Below are 26510 nucleotides of genomic sequence, written 5' to 3'. Positions count from 1 at the left end.
ACAAAAGATCAAGTACATACTTCCTTTGAGACAAACTGACACCCTTTTTTCTACGAACAACTTCAATTCCCAAGAAATATCTGAGCATCCCTAAGTATTTCATATGAAAATCCCAATGTAATGTGCCAGAGGAGTCATTATTAGAAATTATAATATCATCAAGTAGCATAACAAGAATGACAACCTTGGCACCATGACAACGAATTAATGTAGAGTGATCAGAGAAGCACTAAGGGAACTTATAACCACCAATAACTTTATTGAACTTATCTAACCAGGCATAAGGAAATTGTTTCAACCCATCCATAGCCTCGTGAAGATGGCAAACCTTGAACGCATTCTCCCTTGAGCAACATACTTGGGAGGTTGATCCATATATATCTCCTACTCAAAATCACCAAAAAGAAAAACATTTTTGATATTATTTAGCTGAAACAAAGGCTAGTCAAGATTAACAACAAAGGAGATAAGAACATTAACAGAGTTACGATGAGCCGCTGAATAAAATGTCTCAAAATAGTCGAAGCCAAATGCAGTGTATCCTTTTCCAACCAAGCGAGCTTTTAGTCACTCAACCGAACCATCTGGTAGATACTTGATAGTGTACAACAACACCGCACAAACTCCTTTCCTAGGGGTAAAGCCAATAAGAGACCATGTTTGATGGTCTAACAAGGCATCCATTTCTACATCTATAACACTTCCGACCGGGATGTGACAATGCTTCCTAGTAATTTAGTAGACACAAACATAGTAGATAAAGACCATTGAAGTTGACTTGGGATGATGTATGTAAACCTGCAGTCTTTAGGTGGAGAAATAAGAATAGTAGTATCCCTCTAATGACTCTCATTAGAAAAGTATGGTGTAGTTTCAAAAAAGGTAACATCAACTTTGACGAAGTGATGCGTAATGGGAGCATAACATTGATATCCTTTTTGAGTGGGAGCATATCCAAGAAACATACACTTGGTAGCACGTTGGGATAATTTGTCAAGACAGAGACAAAGGTTGTGACCGAAATATATACAACCTAACACCCATGAGGGCAAACCAAATAGAGAAGATAGGGGAAAAACCACAGAGGGAAAAATCACAGAAAAGGGAGGTTGGTTATCGAGAACAACAGATGGCATGCAATTATCAAATAACAAGCAGTAAGAACAACATCACTCCAATGTAACTTGGAAACATGCATATGAAACTTTAATGAACGAACGACCTCCAAAAAGTGCTGGTTTTTCTGCTCGACAACACAATTTTGCTAGGGAGTATAAGTACAGCTAGTTTGATGTATCATGATCAGAATAAAACACTGATATTTCACGTTGGGTATATTCTAAAGCATTATTAGAACGAAAAAATTTAATTGACATACAAAATCGAGTCTTCATTTCATAATAAAACTGCTTAAAAGTAGATTAAAATTCAGAGCAGTCCCTAAACAAATATAACCATGTCATTGGGAAATGAACTTCTACAAAAGTAATAAAGTATAAAAAAAAACTGACTTTAGACACGACACGGACCCCATACATAAAAAAGAGCCAAGGAAAACAAAGAACTTTGAGGAGCTTATGAGAAGAGAATGAGGTACGATGAAGCTTTCCAAGCTCACATGCTTCACACTCAAGTCGATAGATATTCTTGCAATTAGAAACCATTTGTTGGAGTTTGGAAAGGGAAAGATGTACCAACCAGTAATGTCACTGAAGATGAGAGGATATACTAGAGGTAGCAGAAGCAATTGTAGGAGTGATAGGAGTGACGTCATCGAAGTAAAATAGGCCATCCTTCTTACTCCATCTTCCTTGTCTGGAGATTCGAAAACACACTTAGGATATAAGGTGACTGAACAATTTTTATGATTTAGTTGACTTACAGGAAGAAGATTTAAAGGTAAGTTAGGAACATGAGGAACAATGTTTAACAGTGGAAGAGAAGTTAAAGACACACCACTAGAAACAGACACTTTAGTAGAAGAGTCATTGGCAACTATGACTTTAGAAGGATGACTAATCTCTTGAAATGAGAAAAATACATGGGACTTCCTACTTTTAAGAACAAATTTCCACCCACTGAAGGTCAAGTACAGCAACCTGGAAGGACTCATCACTGTTTGCAAGATTGATAACTATCTCCACCTTCGATTTCCCAAAAATTGGGTTTTTTCCTCTTAAAACCTTGCTCCCATCGATTTTTGGGTTCCCTCCCTCAGAATTGATTGAGATTTGGAGGAACTTTCCTCACCCCTACAGAGGAGTTCGACCAGCCCTATTGCCCAGTTTGCTAAGGCTGTGTGTGATCCTCTTCTTTGAAGATTTTTAGGGTTTTCTCCTAAAACCCTAATTGGACCTTCTCTTTAGTTCTTCATAAGAATTAGATGACTTGAGGAGTTCTTCACCACTTTTACTGGGCAGTTCAATCCAAGTATTGGCCTTTTCTGACTGCTGGTTTTGAAGATCTTGTATTTCTCCCGTATTTTTGTTGACTTCTCCCTATTATCATCATATTTAGAGTAACTACTGTATCTACAGCAACCTCAGACTCTGATGGGAAGGGTCGCAATGAATAAATTCCTTTTAGTGCTTGCTCTATGAAATTAGATGGAACTAATTATCTCATCTGGTCCAAAGCCACTTATCTTACGATTACTGGCAGAGGTCTCATTGGACATATCATAGGAAAATCGAAGAAACTTACTGAGGAGGGTACTCCTCAGGACAAATGGATCACCAACGACTCTGGTAATGAATTTTTTGATCAACTCTATACATCAATCTATCTCTAAAGGATTCTTCTTGTTAGAAACTGCTTCTCAGATCTAGGCTGCTGTCAAAGAAACCTATGGGCAAATAGGGAATGATGCTTAGGTCTTTGATCTTCGCAAGAAAGTGCATACTATTGCTCAATAGGACCTTTCTGTGTCCAAGTATTATGTTGAACTTTGAACTTTGTGGTATGAGCTTGATCATTTTGTAGACTATCATCCATCCAGTGTTGAAGATATTGCTCCCTATGCAAACATGTGGACAAAGTTAGGTTGTATGATTTCTTGGCTGGTTTGAATGCTGAGTATGATCAGATTCGTGTCTAGGCTTAGCAACTCTCCCTTCCCTTCCCTGGAACAGTCCTTTGCGCTGATTCATATGGAGGTGTGTCATCGTAACTCTATGCTTCACACTCTACTGAGAAATCAGCCCTACAGACTGGTTCTACTACTTCTCAGGAGCTGCCTGTACCAATAACATTACCAAGGAAGTGGTGAAATGTGAACACTACAACAAACCAAACCATACCATACCAAAGCAACATGTTGGAAACTTAATTGGAAACCAGCTGATTTTGAAGCTAAACATGCTTATGGTAAAAATCTAAGAACAAGGCCTAATCAAGATGAAACCCTTGACAAACTTTCTGCAATTGATACTGGTCTATCCCATGACGAACTCCAGGCTTGCAGACATATGCTCCAGGCTTCCAATTCATCAACACCTACTAATTCTCTAGTTCCTTCAGGCTTCAGGTTCACTGTGCATCGGTAGTCTCCAGTCCTTGGATCATTGACTCTGGTGCTATTGATCATATGACTAGTTCTTCCAACATTTTCCTGTGTATTCACCCACCTCAGGTAGAGAAAAAGTGAGGGTTGCAAATGACACCCTATCTTCTGCCTCTAGAAAGGTTTCTATTCAGTGTTCTACTTCTCTCACTTTAAATTCAGTTTCACATATTCCTAATTTTACTACTAATCTGATCTATTAGTAGCCTTACTAGGTAAGATGTAGGGTGGTCTCTATTTGCATGATGATGGTTGTCTTCCTACAACTACGGTCTCTACTACTCCTTATAAGCTACACTCTTATCACTTCTGATTTGCTATATTGGCATTGTCGTTTAGGACATCCTCCTCTTGGAACATTTTCTTTTTTATTTCCACAATTAGCTAAACAATGTAATAGGGATGACTTTTTTTGTGAAGCCTGTATTTTAGCTAAACAAACTCATTCTATTTATTTTCCATTATATAAAAGAAGTTCAGAACTTTTCCATCTGGTTCACTCTGATGTGTGGGGTCTGTCTCGTTGGACGTCTATCTCTAATAAACGTTGGTTTGTGCCTTTTATTGATTGTTGCGCTCTCACAATGTAAGCGTATATGATGTAGCACAAAAGTGAGGTGTTCAATTGTTTTCAACGCTTCCACAAGATGATTCAGACTCAGTTCAATGTTACTCTAAAAATTATTCATAGTGATAATGATATTGATTATATGGAGGGTTAGTTCCAAAGGTACTTTGCTGAATATGGGATCCTTCATGAAACTAGCTGTGTTGGCACTCCCGCTCAGAATGGGGTTGCCGAACGCAAGAACAAACACTTACTAGACATTGACCGCACAATGATGTTTACCAGATAGGTTCCCTCTCAATATTTGAGTGATGCTATCCTAACTATTGCCTACTTGATCAACCACATGCCTACTAGGGTTCTTGATTCTTGTACTCCTGTTGCCGTTCTTCATGGGAATTACTCCTTTATGGTTCCTCTGAAGAATTTTGGGTGTGCTTGCTATGCTAGGGATCACCACTCACCAGGAAAATTGGAACCCCGTAGCATCAAGTGTATCTTTCTGGGTTATTCTCTTTCTCAGAAAGGATTCAAGTGTTACCATCCTTATGCTAGGCATACCACAGTCATCATGAATGTTGTGATTCACGAATTTGTTGGCTATTATTCCTCGCCATCTCTTCAGGGGGAGTTTGGTATTGACAATGAAGATCCGACTCCGAATCTGCTTGCTCCACCTTTAGTGTATCTACTATCTCTGACAGAGAGTAAGGGGATAGAGACTGTTCCAGTTCAGGGGGAGATTGAGGCCACTGTTCTTGCCCAGGGGGAGTTGACTCCCGTGCAGCGTGTTGTTGGTGAATTTCAGAGACAGATTGATAATTCAACTCTTCAAGTCTATCATAGGGGTCACACCAGAATTAAGCAACTTGGGATCACTACCACCACTACAACACCTTTACACATCCCCTCGCCAATCCTGGATCCAAAGTCGACTAGGCCTATTGTGAGTCACAGGTATAATTTCTTCTGACTAACCTATTGCTCTTAGAAAAGACATTAGAGCTGGCACTTAACACCCCATATCCCATATTGTTTCATATGATTACCATTCTCCCTTCTATCGTGCTTTTGTGTCTTCTCTTCTTCTGTTCGTATTCCCTAAATTGGCAGGAAGCTCTTGTAGATGGAAAATGAAAGGCCACGATGGTGGAAGAAATGGATGCCCTAAAAAAGAATGCTACATAGGAACTTGTTGCTCTTCCGCCTGGGAAAAAGCTAGTCGGTTGTAAGTGTGTGTTTGTGGTGAAGCAAAAGATAGATGACTCTGTAGATAGGTAAAAGACGAGACTTGTGGCCAAAAGATTCACTCGGACATATGGCATTGACTATCAGGAGATGTTTGCATCAATTGGCAAATTGACCTCTATGAGAGTGTTGCTCTCAAGTGATGTGAACCTAGGATGGGATTTCAAAAAACTTGATGTCAAGACTGCTTTCCTTCATAGAGAGCTCGATGAGGAAGTATATATGGACATTCCACCAGGTTTCTCCAGTAAGGGAATTCAGGGCAAGGTTTGTAGGTTGAAGCACATGCTCTCTATGGTTTGAAGCAGTCACCTAGAGCGTGATTCTGGAGATTTCACAAGGCGATGACATCTTGTGGGGTGTTAAGCAGAGTAATTCTGACCACACATTGTTCATAAAGAGGTCTGGTGATATAATTACTATTCTCATCGTCTATGTGGATGACATTGTGGTGACAGAGAATGATAGTGCTGAGATTGGTCGCCTTAAGGACTTTCTTGGTCGGGAGTTTGAAATAAACGATCTTGGGTAGCTAAGGTACTTTCTTGGGATTAAAGTTGCTCGATCTTCTGAAGGCATCTTTCTTTCCCAGAGGAAGTACATCCTTGATTTATTGCCAGAGACTGGTTTATTGGATTGTTGTCTTTTTAATACACTTATGGAAGCTAGTACACGACTCAAGGAAAAAAAAAGGTGAATCCATTGACAAAGGGTACCAACGGTTGGTGGGCAAGTTGATCTATCTCTCCCATACTCGGCCTGATATTGCTGTGGCTGTCAGTTTGGTGAGTCAATTTATGCATGATCCTTATTCCTCCATATGGAAGCAGTCCTACGTATCCTGAGGTGCTTGAAGTCTGCTCCAGGAAAGGGGATTTTTTTATCTCCTCATAATCATCTCAGAGTTGAAGCCTATACAGATGTTGATTGGGCTGGATCTCCTGACAGAAAGTCCATCTCATATTATTATACCTTCGTGGGTGGAGGCTCAGCAAAAAGTAGAATGTGGTAGCTAGATCTAGTGTTGAAGCAAAGTTTCGTGCTATGGCACAAGGGATTGTGAGTTGTTGTAGTTACGCACTGTGCCTGTTTGTTTTCCTATGATGCTCTACTGTGATAACAAGGTTGCTATCAGTATTGCCCATAATCAAGTACTGAATGACCGTATCAAACATGTGGAGTTTGACAGACACTTCATCAAAGAGAAGCTGAATGCTGGTCTGATTTATGTTCCCTTTGTGAAGTCTGAAGATTAGTCAACTGATTTAGTCACTAAGGGTTTAGTTGGGAAGATGTTACTTTCTTGTTTAGTCAAGTTGGGCACGTGTGATATATATGCACCAACTTGAGGTGGAGTGTTAGAATAAGGGTTAAGTGCCGGGGCACATTGGGACTTTCCCTGCTCCAACGACCCTATTAGAGTTGGTGCGGCTGGATGGAGGGGGTATACTTGTGATTGGGTTATGTTTTTGACTTGTACTCCTGTTATGACTCTATTTTGCATATTATAAATAAAGGGTTTTTGTGATCAGTCAGATCACTCAAGCATTCTCCCTATTCATGTTGTTAACACAGGCCAATTCGGATTTGGTGGAGGGCGAGGGGGCGACACAATACATTGAATTTGATAGAAAACCTCATATGGTATCTTCTCGCCAACAAATATTTGGTTTTTGACGGGTTGAAAATCAGAGTCTAGACCAGACAAAAATTTAGCAACTAAGAATTCAGCACTTTGAGATTCAAGGACTTTAAATCAGTAGAAAGAGGTTGGTATACGTTGAGTTCCTCTCACATGCTCTTTAAAGAGTTGTAATAGTCTCCGACAAATTTTCCATTCTGCTTGAAATAGAAAAACTTCTCATATAACCTTCTATTATTTTAGATAACTTAGTCATACGTGTTTGTCGTAGATGCTAATTCGAGTTGGTTATTTATGTAGATTTAATTTAATTTTATTTTTATTCTACTTAATTTTTTCTTTTATTTTTATTCAATTTTCATTTCAACAAATTTGATTGATTGATCCGAGTTGATTTCTGTTTCATACCATCCATTTCATGCATGATGTGACGATTAACAACCAACAAAACTACTTGTTACAAAACGATGCTTGTGTTGGGATCAAAATTAATGTTTGACAACTGGTAACGTTGACAAGACCATTACGTGTCCAAGGCTTTTTGTTTTTTTTTTTTCTTCTCATTATTTGCATACAGGTTTTTTTGGGTAAAAAAAAAAACAGTTTTGAGAAGGTTCAATTGTCCGAAATGAATTTCTAGGTCATGCAATTTTCAATATCAAGTTGGTAAAAAGAGAGAAATTCTTACGTGATGATTTTATTGAAAAAGACCGAAATCACGGTATTTATTTCACTTAAGATTGGGTTCTCTCTTACCGGGTGTTCTGCCCGTGGCTTCCAGGGGTATTCATGTATGGCGTATGCCTGCTCTGACCAAGATCTTTGGGGATGATTCCGTACTACAGTTCGGGGATGGAAATCTGTTTTCAAAGCTTGGGATCTCCTCTTCAAGGGTCTCTTTATCCGAGTTGGCCAATGCTGCAGCATTAACCCATGGATCGATCCCTGGATTCCACGTCTCCCCCCTTCCCTCGCCCCCTATCTTCTTCCCCCTGATGCGCTAAGGGAAGGGCGGCCCTCGGGAGACATGGCCCCACAATGTCTGTGTTGGCCCTCGGCTTAAAGTTGAGGGGTCCTCGTCCTCTTTAGGGTTAGTCAAGGGTTCCAAACCCTTCTCTGAACACAGATCCGAAGGTAACCGAGGGAACGAGGTTTGTGGGAGGAGTTTTCAAAGGAAAAAAAATGTTGCGGAGACAGGATTTGAACCCGTGACCTCGCAAGGCTGAGCTGCCAAGCTGCTCTACCCCGCGCTGAAGAGAAGAACTAGGAAGGAACTACATTCCTAGGAGTGTTTCTATGTTTCTGCTTCACGAATATGATATTTTCTGGGCATTTCTAATAATATAAAGTGTTATTCCCATTTTTGGCATTTCTAATTTCTGGACATATACCTGGGACATTTTTTTATTGTAAGAGTAACTTGAGACCTTCTTAGACACCCTTGCCTGTGGTATAAAACATGACATTGGCAGCCATAGAAGGCTCCATACTATTCCTGAACCGACAAAGTACTGTGGCATTCTCTGTTGTCCATTCCTTACACTCAGCAAAAGTCGTAGTAGGTGGTGGTAGAGTCTGATAGTCACATCATCTGCTTGGCAGTGATTAAAATCCAACAGCTTGTGATCAGAGAAGATAGTTGGATGCACCATTAAGCTTGATAAATGTAATTTGGACGTTGAGGGGGTCCACCGGGGGTTTTGAATCACCCTTGTCCATAAAAGGATTATTTGCAGCAGTATATCAATTGAATCACCAGAAAACTGACAGGTAAAGCAGCCAAAAGAAACCACCAATAAGATATCGACAAGGCCAGGAAAGATTACCTCTGGCCAGCAAAAAACAATTCACCAAAACTCAATGTAAACACTTTTTGATTGATCTCCAAGTCTGGAGATGTATGGCAGAACAATAAGGAATATAAACCCCACAATTTCACACTTATTTGATGAAGATCCAACAACTAGCAATAAAAAGATTCAATTTTGAAATTGAAAACCCAGAAGTTGGGTGATTAATAGTTACAGAAGATTCAAGGGTCAGATTGTCTCCAAATTATGGTTGAAGGACCTTCCAAGGATGGCCAACAGTGCCCTAGAAAAAAAAAGGTATGGCCAAGGACTGTTCATGCAGAAAAAATTCAGTAGAATAGAGACTTGGATCAGCTTCAAGGTAGGGGATCAACAAGCCTTACCAGTAGGGCCAATGTTGGCCTAAAAACAAGGGTTGAAGAAGACGGCTTCATGTAGATAGCATATACGAAGGAAAACCTAGTTTATTTCCATATAATTGTCAACTAGGGTTTGATAGGATAAATATGGCAGCATTGCTGCAAACCACGAGAAATTCTCTAGTAGACAATCAAAACAAGGGTTGAAGAAGACGGCTGATCAACTAAGCTCTGATACCATGTAATAATACCAAATCGTAGAAGACCAGCTGTGAAGAAGAGAAGGGAGTTCTAGACAAAATACCTAGACAATACCGGTAATTGAATGTGCAATTACAAATTAAGACATGACTTAAACAGACAAATTGCAACTTTACCCATAACTCACTGCATACCACCAAATATACCCTTAGAATGGTGGTAACACCTAATAACAATTAACATAACTCTTAACAGGATCCTTTAGGGTTCTCTTCTCGTAAGAATCTTGGTTATGTGATGCACATTTGATCTGCTATACAATAGGGTGAATATGTCTGAATCATTTGGATGCCCTTGAATATGGTTGAATTGAATCATGTGAGAATACCAGTAAAGATCTGAGACTTAGACCTTAGGTTAGTGCTACTATATGTGACAAAACTGTTTGTGACTTTGGTGCATCACAAAGGTTGATACTATTCAAGCTATATCTTGGTGCACATGTATTGCTCAACAAGGAACCTACCTCCTGTATGAAGGGATCATATAATTGATTGCTCAAAAATCTAGATTGAACTCTAGAGAGCTATTTGGTAAAACTGTTTCTCATTCATTTGTGTAAATTAACATAAATAGAATTCTACCTACTGTTTTGGGATTGCTATTAGGAACAGTTCTGGTTGTTTTTTTATTTTTTTATTTTTTTTTTGGGGGGGGGGGTGTTTGTGGTGTTTGGGGGTGAGATTAAATTGTCTGGTAAAAATTAAAGGAGTTCTCTAAGGCCCTGTAAGTTTGCAATCATTACCAAGAATAATTGTGGATCTAACTGACAACGTACTAAATATGGTAAAAAAAAAAAAAATAATAATAAATAAATCTGATCAAAAAGACATTAAATACGGCAACTAACTTTGATCCAAAATTACACTGAATTTTTTCAATGACATGAAGTTTAGTCACCATATTTAGTATGCTTTTGTTTGAGTTAGTTACATAATTATTCATGGTAGTGATAACATAATTTTTTATTTGGATTTTGTTCTAATTTTACATCAGTTATCTTCACTTCTAACCAAACGGGGTCTAATATTATTTTACATGTAAATATCCTATTGGCCGTAGAAATCCTACCTAAAGACAAAGACCCTGAAGGATCCCATGCCCTGTACCCTCTTTCCTAGGGGTCTGATTTTTGTAAAAACAGTGAGAAAAGTTTGCTCCATGACACCTATTTTACTTTTGGGGGAAAAGGAGAAAATAGACAAAAGGCCTAACATCCTGTGGAGGTTCCATGCTCATGAGTGAGTAATATCCTAGTCAGCCCTTTGGATGACTGAGTTATACTTGTGGATCTTGGAGTGGAAATATGGGAGAATACCTAAAAGAAATTGCATCGTAAAGTAGAGCCCCTGCTCATATTCATTGTAAGAACACCTGCTCTTAGGGCTTCAGAAATTAAATAAGTATGGATGGACATATTTGTCCAAAAAACAAGAAAGAAAAGGATATCAGTTGGCATGTGAAGTGAAATATTAAGATGCAGGCTTTCTTGTCTCCAGAAATTGAGAGTCGAGCCTTATGCTTGGAAAGGGTGAAATGTTGACTGAACCAGGATCTATTCAACCGACCAGATGCAGAATGTAAACAGGATAATACAAATATTCTTTGTAGTTCTAGAATTGGATTCTATTGAACTATATGGAATCCAAAAGGATGTAGTCTTATCACCATGAGACAGATCACACACCTCTATGAGCATGCAGCTATAGCAACCAGTAGAAAATGCAACAGAATTGGAGTTTAAAGGGAGAATACTATTTATATTGGAGGGTACCCTTTCCCTGTTTTCTTTCTATCCCCTTCTCTCATTACCCCATTTAAAATAAAAAACTTAAAAGTTGACTGTTTCTCCAGAGCTCACAATTTTCTTATTCTAAACCTTAAAAAGAAGAAAACAGATTGAGACTTCTGGCAAAGACTAACAGGAAACATAAAAAAGGGGAATTTCTTCCTGAAGCCATTATAACTCAAGGTTGAAACCAAAAGGAATAAACTCTCAAACAGAAACTGTAACCCAAAATTGTGTAATAAAAGCTAGTAGTACCTTCCTCATGTTTCCCTGGATGTGTAGCCTAAAAACCCTTGCATTATAGTTGTTAGTAGACCTAAATCTTCCCATGAACTGGGCATTCAGAGGTTGTCTTAGATGCGCAGCCTTGGAATCATTAGGGCTTGTTTAGGCTGGTTAAACTCCCTTTTTACAGGCTACCAGGCATGGATAGTCTGGTTAATGTCGCTTTTCCAGTACACTTGGTTTCTGGGGAAAATTTAACTTCTGTTTCCAATCTTGGATTTGGTTGTGTAGGACCCTTCTGATGTATCTTTTTTTTTTTTTTTGGGGGGGGGGTGGGTGGGGTGAATAAGAATGCATTAAAGAACAAGAGAAGGAATATACAGCCCCTACTGGAAAAGAAAACCAAAAAAGGAAAAAAAAAAACACAAGCCAAGAAGCCAATCGAAGGAAGAAATGGTACATCCCACTTGGGGCGGGGGGATCAGGGAAGAGGATAATAAACCTAAAGAGGTCCCAAGAGATAACAATGAGGTTGTTCCTTGGGGAGTCCCTAATATGCCTAAGGGGTAAAACATGTAATTTAGTACTAACATCGAAGGAGATGGCTTTTCAAATCGTGTCGAGTGATCTAGAGTTGGATGTCCATCTCCGGAGGCTACACTCCATCCAGATGTGGTTGATCGTAGCACAGAAGGAGAGCTTTCCAATGGTGTCACAGATGGAATTCCCAGTAAGGGTCATGTTGATCCAAAGCCATTCTCTACTAAGAGGAAGGGGACACCCTCTAGAAGGCCAACAAATGCTAAGAACATTTCTCCATATAGAAGAGAGGACAACTGAAGAAGAGGTGATCTGCATCTTTGACTCCATTCCAACATAGGATGCAAGCAGAGGGGACATGGATGTGGCAGTGGATGAGAAATGATTGGGTGGGAAGGCAATTGGAGAGGGCTCTCCATGCAGTAAAGCTGTGGCGGGGGATGTGGCCTTTGAACCAGGGGGAGATGGGGGGGAACGGTACGAATGAAATCGCAAGCCCCACGAGGAGAAGACACCCAAAGAGGAGGGGGTCCAAATGATTTCATCTCCAAATCTATGACGACCAGGAGGAAGAGGGGGTCAAGTAGACCTTATATCCGAAAGGGGTGGGGATGGAAGGAGGAGGAGATCAAATATCATTGGAGATGATGGAAGAGACTAAAGAGTCGTTGGGAAGCCCTGAAGAGTACACAGATCTAGCACCTACAACATGGAAAAAGGATTTTTCCAGAGGGGTGCCGGTTGTCAAGCCAGAGGGCGGTGGAGGAGCATCTGAGATGGAGGAATGGATGGTTTGGAGAGCTAGAGGACGAGATTCCAAAATTATGTGCCAAACCCAAGAGGAACTAGCTGAGGGAGAGGCAGTCCAAAGGGAATCTTTTTTGAGGAGTTAGGAGTAAACCCAAGATACGTCAATGGACTTGTGCTTGGAGGCAAGTTTCCAAATGAGTTTGAGAATACATACAGATGTAACATCCCAAATTTTTCTCAACCCCAGCCCCCCCCCCCCCTTGAGGTTTGGGAAGGCAGACAAAGGACCAACGAATGGGGTGGAAAATCCTGGAGGTGTCCTCTCCTTTCCAGAGGAAGGAACACATGAGAGATTCCACAATCTTGATGATGGACTGAGGAAGGCGGAAAACTCCGAACCATAAGATATAATGTGATTGGAGGACAGAGTGGATGAGCTCAAGGTGACCAACATAGGAAAGGAGCTTGCCTTTCTAGAGTTAGAAACGCTTATGAATAACGACCAACATCGGATTATGGTGATAGGTGGTTAGTCTAGAGGAGATGACGAGGAGACCAAGGCACTTGATAGGGAGAGAACCAAGCAAAAACCCAGTAAGATTAAGAAAAAGGCTTTGGAGGAGTCGGAGACACTAGCAAGGAAGAGATGGGACTTGAGGAGGTTAACACGGAGCCCATAAAGATCTTGGAAGGAATGGAGGGAGGACATGATAGAGGAGATGGAGATGGGGTCAGCTTTGGAGAAATCATGGGGTCATCAGCTAAAGCCAGGTGAGTGAGGTTTGGGGATTTGCATTTGGGGAGGGGGGAGATGAGATGGATATCAGTGGATGATTGGATGGATCTGGAAAGGACTTCCAAAGCAAGCGAGAAGAGAAAAGGGGATAGCCTTGGCCAATGCCAAACAAAGAGGGGAGAAACCGGCAGGACTGCCATCAACAAGAACTGAGACGTGAGGGGAGGAGATTCAATACAGGAAAGAATCCAATGGATGAAGATAGGAGGGAATTCCATCTCTTGGAGAAAATTGGAGATGAAGCTCCAATTGATGGATTCAAAGGCTTTATGGATATCGATTTTGAGAAGGGGAGTAGGGGAATGGGATTTCCTCTCGAAGCCTCTTAACATCTAATGGCAAAGAAGGATGTTATCAGTGATGCTTCTACCTGCTAAGAAGGCGGACTAGTTAGCACTCACAAGGACATCGATAACCAGATTCAATTGGTTAGCAAGGATTTTGGCAATGAATTTGTAGAGGTTGCAAAGAGAAATGGGGCAGAAGTCCGACATGGAAGAGGCACTTTCGTTTTTTGGGGAATGAGACATAAGAAGGTATGATTAATGCCTTTCTATTTGGGAAGGGGTAAGAAAGACGCTTCTAATGGCTTTGGTGAGATCATCTTTGATCATGTCCCAACAGGAGGAGAAGAAGCCCATGCTGAAGCCATTAGGCACATGAGCTTTATTAGCTTTGTGGGAGAGAATAGCCAAGGAGATATCATCATTAGAAGGAATGGCTCTAATAGAGGGGAGAAGGTGATGGGGAATGAATAAAAAGGTTTTTTCTTCTATAAATCTGTATGAGGGAGAAGGTGAGGGGACTGTATCTTACCCAAAAGGACTTGGTAAATTCTTCCATAAATCTGTATTGGTCAAATTAGTCACTTTGCAGGAGGTGTTTGCATTTATATACATCAGAGTTGGTTCTACTGAGTGGGAAACAAAGATATATTACATTGCTTTTCTGGTAAGTGATCTTACATGTAGAGATAAGCCTGAATGTATTATCTAAGAACTCTTGAAAACTGCCGAGAGGTTTTGGTTAAGTATACAACTATATGATAGGTTACTTGCTGTAGTATATAATAGAGATGTCTTACTGAGAAAATAACTCACAATATAGTGAAGTTTTGGAAGTTAGAAATGTTAAACATTTGGAAACTAAGTCGCATTTTCTTCATTCTTAAATTATCATTATCTAATTGATTTTTTTCTTTTATGTAAACTTTATAGAATTTATTGTAAGTTTGTAAATTTATGCATACTAAATTCAACATATTAGCATAAAGTTCACAGGTTGAGGCGCCTAACCTATTCACCATGCTTTACCTCTCATGCAGGTGACATAGTGTACCAAGAAACCTGTTTCTGGGTGCTTCCCCTTTTCATTTAGGAAGAAGGGGATCTTACCTATACATTTCTCATGTGGTCTTGCACTGGTTGTTTTTTTCTTAAACTGTCTCTAGAAGAACATGAGGGTCACTTCTGAAATCATCGTTGTCACGGCAACTAGGTGACCCAAGGCGTTGGAGGGGTGCCCAGGTAGGCTTAGGCATGCATGCATTATATGACTATGTAATATAACACTGCTAATTTTATATAATAATGCGTAAAAGCAACATAGAAGCCATATCTATGCAATATGATATACTGTTGCTAGTAATGATCCAATATGAGAAAACCAACATATATAATAAACAAAACTTAGGATATAATATAAGCATATTCATAAAAACAAAATAGTAGACATAAGTCAACATAAACTCGTGAAGTGTCAACAAAGCATTTTGTTGCATTGGACCCAAGAAAAGAGCTTGGACACCTAGGCGACACTTTGACAACTGTCTGAAATACATTTATTCTCCCACTATTCTTCTTTCTTTCTTTTAGGTAAGGTAAGCCTTTTTTTTTTTTTTTTTCATTTTGTGGTGGTTACTTTAAGGGTCAAATCCCATATCCCATACAATCAACACAAGTGCAAGAGGAATGAGATAATGAGTGGAATAAAACTTCATATCTGTTGTCCCCCCTCCTCTCCCCCCCCCCACTCCTCCCCCCCCCCCCCTCCCCCTTTTTGGTGTCTGTACTGATCCACTACAGGCAACTGTTATCAGACATAATATTCTAGCTTTATAAAAAGGGCCCGAGAATGTGTGTTGGTTAATTGGTTTAGAACAAAATCTTTCTGAAAGATTAGTGTTGACACTATCGGAAAAGGTATTATTGTTAATTGAAATGCATGAAACACATGTGCATATACAATGAGAATTGAAATGCATGAAACAGTTGTGCATTTACAATGAGAAAAGAGGTTTCAGTGGTTCAATTTTTAATGTACCATTTTTCTTTTGCAACTTGAACATGTTAAATTTATTTGTGCTCGTCCAAATAACTATATCGATTCTGCCTATTGGGTAAGCAACCCTTCATTGCAGTCCTCTAGTAAGGGCATACCCACTGCACGAGGCTCATGCCGCTATGAGGTCTGAGGAGGGTCATAATGTATGCAGCCTTACCCCCTCTTTGCGGAGAGGGTGTTTCCTAGCTCGAACCTACAATCATTAGGTCCCAATGGAGTAACCTTACTATTGCACTGAGGTCTGCCCTCTTTGCTGTCCTCTAGTGTTCAAAAAATGTATTTAATTATATGCTTGTGAGGTTGGACTAGTTGGCTAACCTTGATCTTCCAACAAACTTTCATTTCCCATGATCAATGTTGAGCGTTTATTTTCCCCCTTGAATGCACTGATTTCCACTTGTTCTCACTGATTATTCGTTGATGCCAATGATTGTTTTTTTTGTTTAATTAGTTTCCTTGATTTGTTGTTAGTGTACACAGCTCAATTCAATTCAGCCTTATCCCAACTAAATCGAGTCGGTTACATGTATCTTCTTTCTCCAGTCAACTCTATTCAAAGACATACTTGTTACTAGTCCTAAGCTATGCATGTCTTGCCTAACCACTTTTCCTAATCATTTTAAGCCTATTCTTGGTTCTTTTAACTCCTCTAACCTGAATCATATCACTGCTTCTTCCTGAGCATTCAAAGACCTCTGTTGTACTCGTCTGTGCCACCTCTAACAACATTCTCTCAATTTGTTATTTATCGGAGCTATTCTAAGTTAGCCCTAATTTGTCCATTCCTTATTTTACATTTTCTAGTTTTACCACATCCATCTTAACATCCTCGTTACAAATACATTAAATTTGTTTATATGTTGTTTCTTTTCTACTCAACATTCAGCTCCATACATCATCACTGGTCATATAATTGTCCTATGAAAATTTGCATGGAGTTTTAAAGGAAAATACATTAATCGCACAACACTTTGGACACACCTCTTCACTTCATCCACCCTACCCTGATTCTTTGTGCAACATCATCCTCTATTGTTAATGCATTGTAACCCAAAAGATTTTTCTACTAATCTTTTAATGTGCATAAACTTGTACAGGAAGTCTTAAGAATCAAGGAAGAACACCCAGATGATAGCCAATGTATTGTCAATGATAGGGTTAAAGGTCGTCTAAAGGTGACCCGGGCATTTGGTGCTGGTTTTCTCAAACAGGTTTGTTTTTTCATTATTCTTTTTCTCTGTTTTTCACATCAAGGGGGCGTTACACTTGAAATAGATGCCACATTAATGGTGTCATTGTGTTAGAATAATTTGATTTTTTGAAGGCATGAATATTCTAGCAATATCTTACTAGTGGTTAGAGATTCATCAGTTTTTGGAAGAGTGTAATGCACCCACTAGATAAGACTGTGAGAATGACTTGCATACTAGGTGGCAGTATGTATAAGTTTATAACACTAGTGCCAAACTTGGAAACCCACCATTTTAGAGATCCTATTTAGGTGATCTGAGCTGATTTAGTGACCTGTTTCAGTTATCCCAAGAAGCTGGTCTGCTGTTTTCTCTCATACTATTGACCCCCCAAAAGACTGATGTTGTGTTAAAATGGGATATGATGTAGAACAGTTGTGATGATAATTCTATATCACTGGTGATTTAGGTTGTGCCATGTGTATCAGAGTAAACATTTTATATTCCATCCTGGTGGTCTACTGTATGAGTTTTAAGTTTATCAAGTTCACCTTATGTTTTAGATACCAAAAGTTTCTTGACTTATATATGATGTACTCTGTGTTCTGTTGCAGCCTAAGTTGAATAATGCATTACTGGAGATGTTCCGGAATGATTATATTGGTACTGCACCATACATTTCCTGCTGTCCTTCTCTTTGTCACCATAAACTTGGTGCCAGTGACCGATTCTTAGTCCTTTCGTCCGATGGTCTGTATCAGTATTTTACTAATGAGGAAGTAGTTTCTCATATCGAGGATTTCATGGAGAAGTTTCCTGATGGAGATCCAGCTCAGCACTTGATTGAGGAACTTCTGTACCGGGCAGCCAAGAAAGCTGGTAAGATAACTCTAAATCTTATGTCCATTTTGTGCTGTCTTCAAGCATTGCCATTCCTTATATTTTATCAACTAATGTGCACAAGAAACTTTTCATTCGACTGACAAATTAGTATTTTTTGCGGATTTTGTGGCTTTGTGCATAACCATGAAGTCAATATTTGTTATTATTGACTTTTATGGGTGAAATGTTAACTCCACACCATAGTTGTCAAGGCGTCGCCTAGCCTAGGCGTCCAGACGGTTTGCCTGGGGCCTAGGCGACAGCCGCCTTGTTGCGCTGCGTGTTGCCTTGTGTTTCGGCACTTATTTATGCCAAATATCATTCAAGTAAATGTTTTTACTTAAGATATTATTCATAAATAAGCAAATACCCCCTATTTGAATCCAATAAAAATAGTTTAAAAATCAAATTCCAAAAGGATAAAAAGTCAACCCCCCAGTCCAAGAACAAAAACTGGATTTTGGTTATAGGGACGATTTTCAACTTTTAAATGCTAGGGTTTTTCTCAATTATGAAAATTTTATAAATTCTATCATGTTAAAACATTGCTAAAAACCAAAAGTCCGGTAAAAAAATATTTTGTTTTGATATTCATAAAATTATTTTCATTCAGGCGATTTTAACAGTATTCGCGCACTTAAAAATAAGTTTGACTGAAGCATAACTTTGTCATTGCAACTCAGATTTAAGTAATCTTAGACTTTTTAGAAAGCTGGTTTTATATTATAACTAATACAAAAAGTCTCATGTAAAAATAAAATTATTTGACCAGTCAAACTTATTATAGAATAAGAGCATTTCTCTAAATGTTGATTTTTTATAACTTAATATAACTTAATGTTAATTTTTTATGATTTGATGTAGCTAAATGTTGATTTTTAATGACTTGATGTGGCTTAATCTTGATATTTTATGATACAAGGTATATATAACTTACTAAATAATGTTAGAAAATAGAAAAAATAAAAAATAATACTTGTTCGCCTAGTTCGCCTTAAGGCGGGCGCCTTCTCGCCTAAGCGCTTAGACAACCCTCCACCGCCTTGGTTTGCCTTGGCGCCATGACAACTATGCTCCACACCTGATCCCTAACTGTTCATCTGTTAATTTTATTCCACAAATTTCCATGTAGTTGTTGTAACCTACAGGAATCATCTCAAGAGGTTGACAGCCCAAGTAGAATATTTTGTTCGCAATTTGCTTCAACATTTATCACCATCTTATTGTCTTTATAATGCAGAACTAATCCCAAACCAATGAAATTTAGTGCGAGATTAGCTTCTGATAGAAGCGTAGGAAAAGAATACAACTAGATTAGAGAAAACCGGATAACTCAGTCGATATAGATCAGATAAGTCAAATTTTGGTCGATTAGTTAACTAGGCAAGGGGAACAAACCAGTAAATTTGGATGGGAATCTGATGGTTAGATTCAAAGATATGAAGCAAATCTACTAGGAGTAGGAAAATTAAAGAGCTGTAGAATCGATGGATTGTTATGGTTTCATAATACGATTCTGTTAGGAGTATAAATAGATGATTGTATATTATTCGGATTAGAGTTTTAATAGATGATTGAAACCAGAAATACCCTGGCAGAAATCGGATCGAGAAACTCAGGTTTGAAGAAGTTGAGTTGAAGTAGGATTTCAGACATCAATGAGAAAACTGACTGACAACATAATCTGATTTTAATACTTAATCAAGCAAATCAATGGCAAATGGAGTAGTAGTTTTAAGCAGGGATTAACTCCATAAGCAGAAATAGAATCTGATATATGACAAGGGATGAGAATTATAATAAATGAGAAAAGTAGAATTAGAAAAATAAGAAGAACAAAGAAGAAGAATGAGGAAAGATCACACCCATTAAAAGCATCTCAGAAGGAAGAAATCAGATTTGGGATGCCAAACCCGTACGCACTGTTCAACAGCACCAAAAATCTTAACAAAACTCAAAATTCTTTATTCAAAACATGTCCAAATGATATAACCTTTTAAAATTTCTAAACTTACTCATAAAAAGAAAAAATTAAGTATCCTAATCTAATTTGAATATGTTGAACCATGTAATTAATGCCGCAGGGTATTTTAGGGCTTTCCCCATCCACCGACCCTAATTAATGGGTGGCGGTGTATGGGGGGGCATACTTGTATTATTCCTTTTTGTCTTGCTTATTATAAATAAAGGCTTGAGTAATCTCATTATTCACTCAAGCATGCTACCCTAATTTGGCTATTAACATGTATCAAAGCCACTTTTCAGATCTAGGGTTTTTCAGCCTTCCCCTTCTCATCTTCCTAAATCTCAAGCCTCCATCCCTTCTCAACCTCCATCTTCTTCTCTTCCTTTGTCTTCCTAATTCGCCATAGGGCAGCACTAATGAGGTGATTCATATGAATCTAGCTGATGTCTTACACATTACCTCAATGTTTTAAACCCTAAACCCTGTTATTTAGCAATTGGAGTACTTTTCCCTATCCTGCTATTTTTGATTCTTCCATTCTTAGGGTTTGATTATTTCTTTGTTAAGAACAAACCTCCTCTTGAAGATCAAGCACTGCACCTTGAAGAAATATCCATCATTGCCTGCAGGATCGAAGGCCATACCCATTTGCAATTTCAGAAATCGGCGTTTTCTCCAAAGCCTATACTCCATTGATTTTTGGGATTCTCCTTTAAGATACAGTTGATTTTTGGAGGAGATCCTCCCAACCCCTGGAGAGGAGATTGACCCTACTTTTGGCCCTATCTGCCAAGTGTTGGTGTGTGATCTCTCTTCTCTAAAATTAAGGGTTTCTCCCAAAATCCTAATTTTCCCATCTCACCAGTCCCTTATTAGAAGCAAGTTATATTTGGAGTGATTCAATATCCCTACAGGGCATCTTGATCCAAGTTTAAGCACTTTTTGACGGATGGTTTTGAAGATTTTGGATTTCTCCCCATCATTGTTGATTTCTCCTTGGTGCCATTGTCATGACCCAAACTCAGATACAAGTAAAGGTACAGCCCTCGCGGGCATTGATCAAATGATCAATAACATTCACCAAAATCAAGCATATTAGAAGTCGTTAAAATTCAAGTCACAACAAAAATAACCAACCATTGCTGTAAATCTTAAGTACTGTTGGTGGTAATCTAAGGTACGTCCTAGTTAAAATTCAAAATCCATATTATTAGAGTTTACCTCTAAATGTCATCACTACACCCCTTTAAGAAAGTATAAACAAAAACAAATAAAGAAGTCTTTGAGTCACCCTTGAATTCCGCTCCAAGCATACCTTCATCTCATCTATTTGTGATGTTAAAATAATGGATTAAGCTCAATAGCTCAGTAAGGGAAAATAGTAAGAGCACAACACAGGTTAAACAATCAAAGAAAAACAACGGTTAAAACAAGCGGTTTTAGTTTCTGAAACCACACTTTTAATAAAACTCGATCATTTAAAAATACCCCTTTTCATCGCACTTTAGCCGGTACTGAGGGAAATAAGTTACTACCGCCCATGATACAGGGGAAACTCGGCCCCCCACAATCACACGATCACACAATCACACTGTCATCACCACTCTGTGACTAAATATATACCACTATGCACAGTGGGTATAAGTCCTGCGGCTCAATGGGAGACCCCTCTCTGGTCCGATACAGAGCAATCTATTTACCATCACACTTTCTCTTTTCACACTTTCACAAAATCACCTTTCGTAAAATCACTTTCCTTAAAAACACAAACATGTGAACACAGGTAAAATATCCATGTAAGAATCAACATCAATGCACATCATACAATAATAATAATCTTCATCAAATATCAATCACCCCCATAAACTCATCACGCATAAATACAATTCAAATAAGTATAAGTATAAGTCAGCACATATCAACGATATAAGCATACCAAACATCACATCATACAATCAAACCACACACCTGTGGTGTAATCACACTATAATCCACTTACCTCAGCCTGCATGTCTCTTACTTCCACCTTCACCCCTTTAAGAAAATAGACACAACAACAAATAAAGAAGTCTTCCCAAAAATCTTTACCATATCTAACCAGCACAAGTTCCTAATATTTGGTTCTCAGGAAAAGAATATTGGATTTGGATTATAGTTGTCATGGCGTCGCCAAGGCGGCGATTTGGCGTCTTGGCGGAAAAAAGTTCATGGCAGTGCGACGATTTACGTGACTCACAAATGGCGGTTGCCATTGGCTGATGGCGACGCCAGGTCATGCCTGATTCACTAGGTGGTCGATTTTTTGTAAAATGCGGGGTGATTTTGATAGGGCTATGTTGATTTTTGATGATTTGATGTTGCTTAATGTTGGTTTTATATGTTACAGGGTATATATTGTGGGCTTGTAGCATACTAAATAACTTTAGAGAATAGGGGAAATAAAAAAGTAGCATACTAAATAACTTTAGAGAATAGGGGAAATAAAAAAGTAGCATACTAAATAACTTCAAAAAATAAGAATAATAAAAAATGACACATGGGCGATTTGACCGCCATGGCAACGCCATAATGGGCGATTCATCGCCAAATCGATTAGCCACCCCTCCACCGCCTTAGATCGATTTGACGCTGTGTCAACTATGATTTGGATCACATGGGGTTCCATAGTAAAGAAAAAAAGGTCTTAAATTGATTTGGGTCCCAAGAAAAAAAATCCGATTAGTTTAATTTGGGTCCCAAAAATAATATTAGATTTGGTCCCCATATTAGGAATCCCAGACCTATTGATATGAGTCCGATATTGGGTTTCAAAATGAATATGAGATTTAGGTCACATGGGTCTCAAGTAAAAATCCCAAATGTTTATACGATTATGATGCAGCAGCACTCCGATGGATTGACCCAAGCCTGCTTCAGAACCCGGACCAAGACCCAGATCTAATTTGGGTTCCAAGTTACTAATTTGGATTCCAAGTTTAATAGAATATTTAGGATTTTATTTTTATTTGAGAATATTTGTTCCCTATTTGAGTCCTTAGTTGTTTCTTTATTTTGTTAGCTTAGGTGTAGGAGATTTTATTTCTATCTTAGTTTTTTATTTTTAATTAGAAGGTTTTTAATTTTATTTTAGTATATATTGGACATGTAATTCATGGGAAGAACAGTTGATTATTGAAGAAAAATTAAACTTGGGCGTTGCCTATGTGGCTGCCTCTCTCTCCCTCCCTACCCCCCTTCTTCTCTTTCTTCCTCTTCCCCTTCTTGCCTGCGACTTCTCTTTCTCCCCCCCCCCTCCTATATTCTCTCCTGTCCTATGAGACTCCTTCCCCCTTCTCTTTCTTCGACCTCTCCCTTCCTTCTTTTCTGTTCTGTATTTTCTGCTTCTTTGAGAGTTATTACAGGCCTATTTGAAGCTCAGAAGATCAGCCATCAAGCAGCCTTGAAGAACAGCCAAGGGGGGAAATCGACATCAGCTTGTTAGGGTTTGAGGAGTTCGGATCGAGCTCCAGATCTCACAGATCTGAATCCTAAATCCCTAAGCCCTTTGAGACTCATCTTACCCCACAAAAGTGACACTGTTTCTGGGCGACAGCTGCTGCCCTAATCAAGTGGATCAATCTCTCTCTCTCGATCTGTTTGAACTGAGATTATGAGCGAAGGAAGCCTCTTCTAGGAGACCAAAACCCTAGAGTTTCAGCCCCAAAGAAGATCCCTACTGTGAGAGTTTAACCTGCAACCATAACCAAAACTATGCCCACCGCCCCTTTTGATTCCAGGAGTTAAATCTGAACATAATATCTGATATTGGGGCTTTATTTTGGTGGGGTTAATAGAGCTGGGAGATACGATTCTATGCTTGCAATGTCAGCCTTATCTGATCGGAATTGAAGGAGTTCTTATCATTCAAAAAACCTAGCCTTCCGCTGGTTTCTGGTTTCAACTACGGAAGAAGAGGACTTCTTCTCTATAAGATATTTGCTTCTTTTTTTTGTTGAAGTTCCAGTTATGCCCTTGCACTTTTGGTTTAACCTCCCATTATCCATATTCTATCTTTGCTTCCTAGATTACCCTTTACCCTACGTTAGACACCCTTTTGCTCCTTGTTTCTCTTCTAAGTGAACCCCAAGGGAATTACCAAATTTGCCACTGGTTTGCTTAAATCCTTTAAGTGGCCCACACCCATCCTAGTTGGATCTCTTGGGGGCCCACCGCCCCCCCCCCCAATTAGATTAGTTTGATTGGGTCCCAAGAAAAACCTTAATGGGTCCCTAGGAAAACCCTAACCCTAAAACAGGGTCCCACGAAAAACCTTAAATGATTGGGTGACAAGTCTAACTGGATCAGACATGAATAAAATCAGATTTGAGTTGGGTCCCAGAAGAAGAAACCAACAACTGAAACTAAGGATAAGAGGAGGGTTCAATACCTGAAGTGAGCAGAATAAAGTAGTAAAAGTAGGCACAATTTCCCCTTCAGCGTTCCCACGATCCTCCTTTCTCTGCCTTTCTTTCTTTCTCATGATCCTCCTTTCTTCCTCACGATCCTCCTCTTCTCTTCTCTTCTCTCTCTTCCTCTTCTTTTATAGCTCACAATCCTCTTTCTCCTACTCCCTCTTGGTCACAACTCTCTCCCTCTTTCTTTCCCTCCTCACTCACAAAATCCTCTCTCTCTCTCTCTCTCTCTCTCTCTCTCACGACTCTTTCTTTTTCCCTTACATCTCTCTTATTTTCCCCTTCTTTTTCTCTCCTCTCGAACCTATCTCTCTTTTTCCCCTCTTTCTCTCTATTCTAATCTCCCACGGTTCTCTCTTCTCCCCACTCCCACGGTTTGTCTAAAAGGGGTGGGGTCCACAACAATTTAAAAGAAAAGAATATTCTAAAATAAAAGAAAAATGATTTCAATTAAATAGAACCCCCTTACTTGCTACTAACAAGATTTGAACCTAGGACCTCTAGATAGACAAGGTACTGACCACTAAGCTAACTCAATAAGTCATTAAATTAAGTCTAAATTTAAATATTTCAGCAAGTTTAGAAAAATAACATAAAAGAGATCTATTCTAAGGTTCCAAAATTTGGGACATTACAGCCATTATGTCTGAAGTAACTACTACAACCTCAGGATCTTATGGGCAAGGTCACGATGAATACATACCTATTGGTGCTTGCTCTGTGAAATTGGAGGGAACTAAGTACCTCATCTGATCTAAATCTACCTATCTCATTATTGCTGGCAGAGGTCTCACTAGACACATCACAGGCAAATCAAAGAAACCCTCTGAAGTGGGTACCCCTCAGGACAAATGGATCACCAATGACTTTGGTAATGTCTTTTCTGATCAACTCTATTCGTCAATCTATTTCTAGAGGATTCTTCTTGTTAGAAACTGCATCTCAGGTCTGGACTGCTGCCAAGGAAACCTATAGATAAATAGGGAATGATGGTCAAGTATTTGATCTGCGGTAGAAAGTTTGTACCACTACTTAGTAGGGCCTCTTTGTGTCCAAGTACTATGCTGAACTTTGAAATCTTGTGTATGGGCTTGATCACTTTGCAGACTATCAACCTTCCAGTGCTGAAGACATTACTCCCTATACAAAAATGCATGTGGACAAAATAGGGTTTATGACTTCTTGGTTGGTTTGAATGTTGAGTATGATCAGATTCGTATCCAGATACTTAGCTGATCTCCCTTCCCTACTCTGGAAAAGTCCTTTGCACTGGTTCATACGGAGAAGTGTCATTGCAACTCTATGCTTCATCCTCCCACTAAAAAATCAGCCTTACAGACTAGTACCACTATTACTTTTGAAGGAACAAGTTGTATTGGTAATACCACCGAGGAGATTATTAAATGTGAATGCTACAACAAGCCATACCATACCAAGGCAACATGTTAGAAGCTTCATAGAAAAATGCTGATTTTGAGTCCAAACATGCTTGTGGTTGATCTAAAACCAAAGTTAATCAGACTGAGACTATAGACACCCCAGCTGCAACTGATATAGGCTTCTCCTAGGAGGAACTCCAAGCTTTTAGACGTATGCTAAAGGCTTCTGATTCATCAACTCCTGCCAATTCAGTCCCTTTAGATTCCAACTTTGCTCATTCGGGTATTTTGTTTCGCAGTCATTGTGCATAGTTAGTTAGTCTCTAGTCCTTGAATCATCGACTCTGGTGCCACTGATCATTTGAGTGGTTCCTTATCGCTTATTTCACCAGTATTCACCCACCTCTGGCAAAGATAAAGTTAGGGTGGCAGGTGGCACTCTATTATCTGTCTCAAGAAAGGGCTCTATTCAATGTTTTTCCTCTATCTCTTTATCTTCAATTTTACATATACCTAATTTTACTATTAACTTGTTATCCATTAGTAGTCTTACTAGGGGCTTAAACTGTAAAGTAACCTTTTTTCTTTCTCATTTCATCTTTTTCCGGGTCCGGTAGCAGGGAAAGAATATTGAATGTGGTAAGGTGTAGGGTGGCCTTTATTTGCTTATGATGGTTGTCTCCCTATGGCTGCAGTTTCTACTACCCCTTATCAGCTACTCTCCATCCTCTGATTTACATCAATGGCA

At 39.1% G+C, this 26510-nt stretch overlaps 1 protein-coding gene across 2 annotated transcripts in view; it reads left to right on the top strand.

Moving 5' to 3' along the window:
* Window positions 1–26510, top strand: part of LOC122086558 (protein phosphatase 2C 29-like) — a 49164-nt gene that overhangs the window by 9710 nt on the left and 12944 nt on the right. Inside the window, exons 2-3 of one of the 2 annotated variants that reach the window (XM_042655472.1) lie at window positions 16992–17105; window positions 17699–17963. In XM_042655472.1, the coding sequence (XP_042511406.1) occupies window positions 16992–17105; window positions 17699–17963 (379 nt within the window). Of the gene's footprint in view, window positions 1–7779; window positions 8411–16991; window positions 17106–17698; window positions 17964–26510 lie in introns of those variants that run through there. The other variant, XM_042655473.1, reaches the window with a different exon arrangement.

Source organism: Macadamia integrifolia, chromosome 8, assembly GCF_013358625.1.
Source record: "Macadamia integrifolia cultivar HAES 741 chromosome 8, SCU_Mint_v3, whole genome shotgun sequence".
Classification (NCBI taxonomy): Eukaryota; Viridiplantae; Streptophyta; class Magnoliopsida; order Proteales; family Proteaceae; genus Macadamia; species Macadamia integrifolia.
The sequence above is the reverse complement of the archived record's forward strand: the minus strand, read 5'-3'. Positions and strand labels throughout refer to the sequence as shown.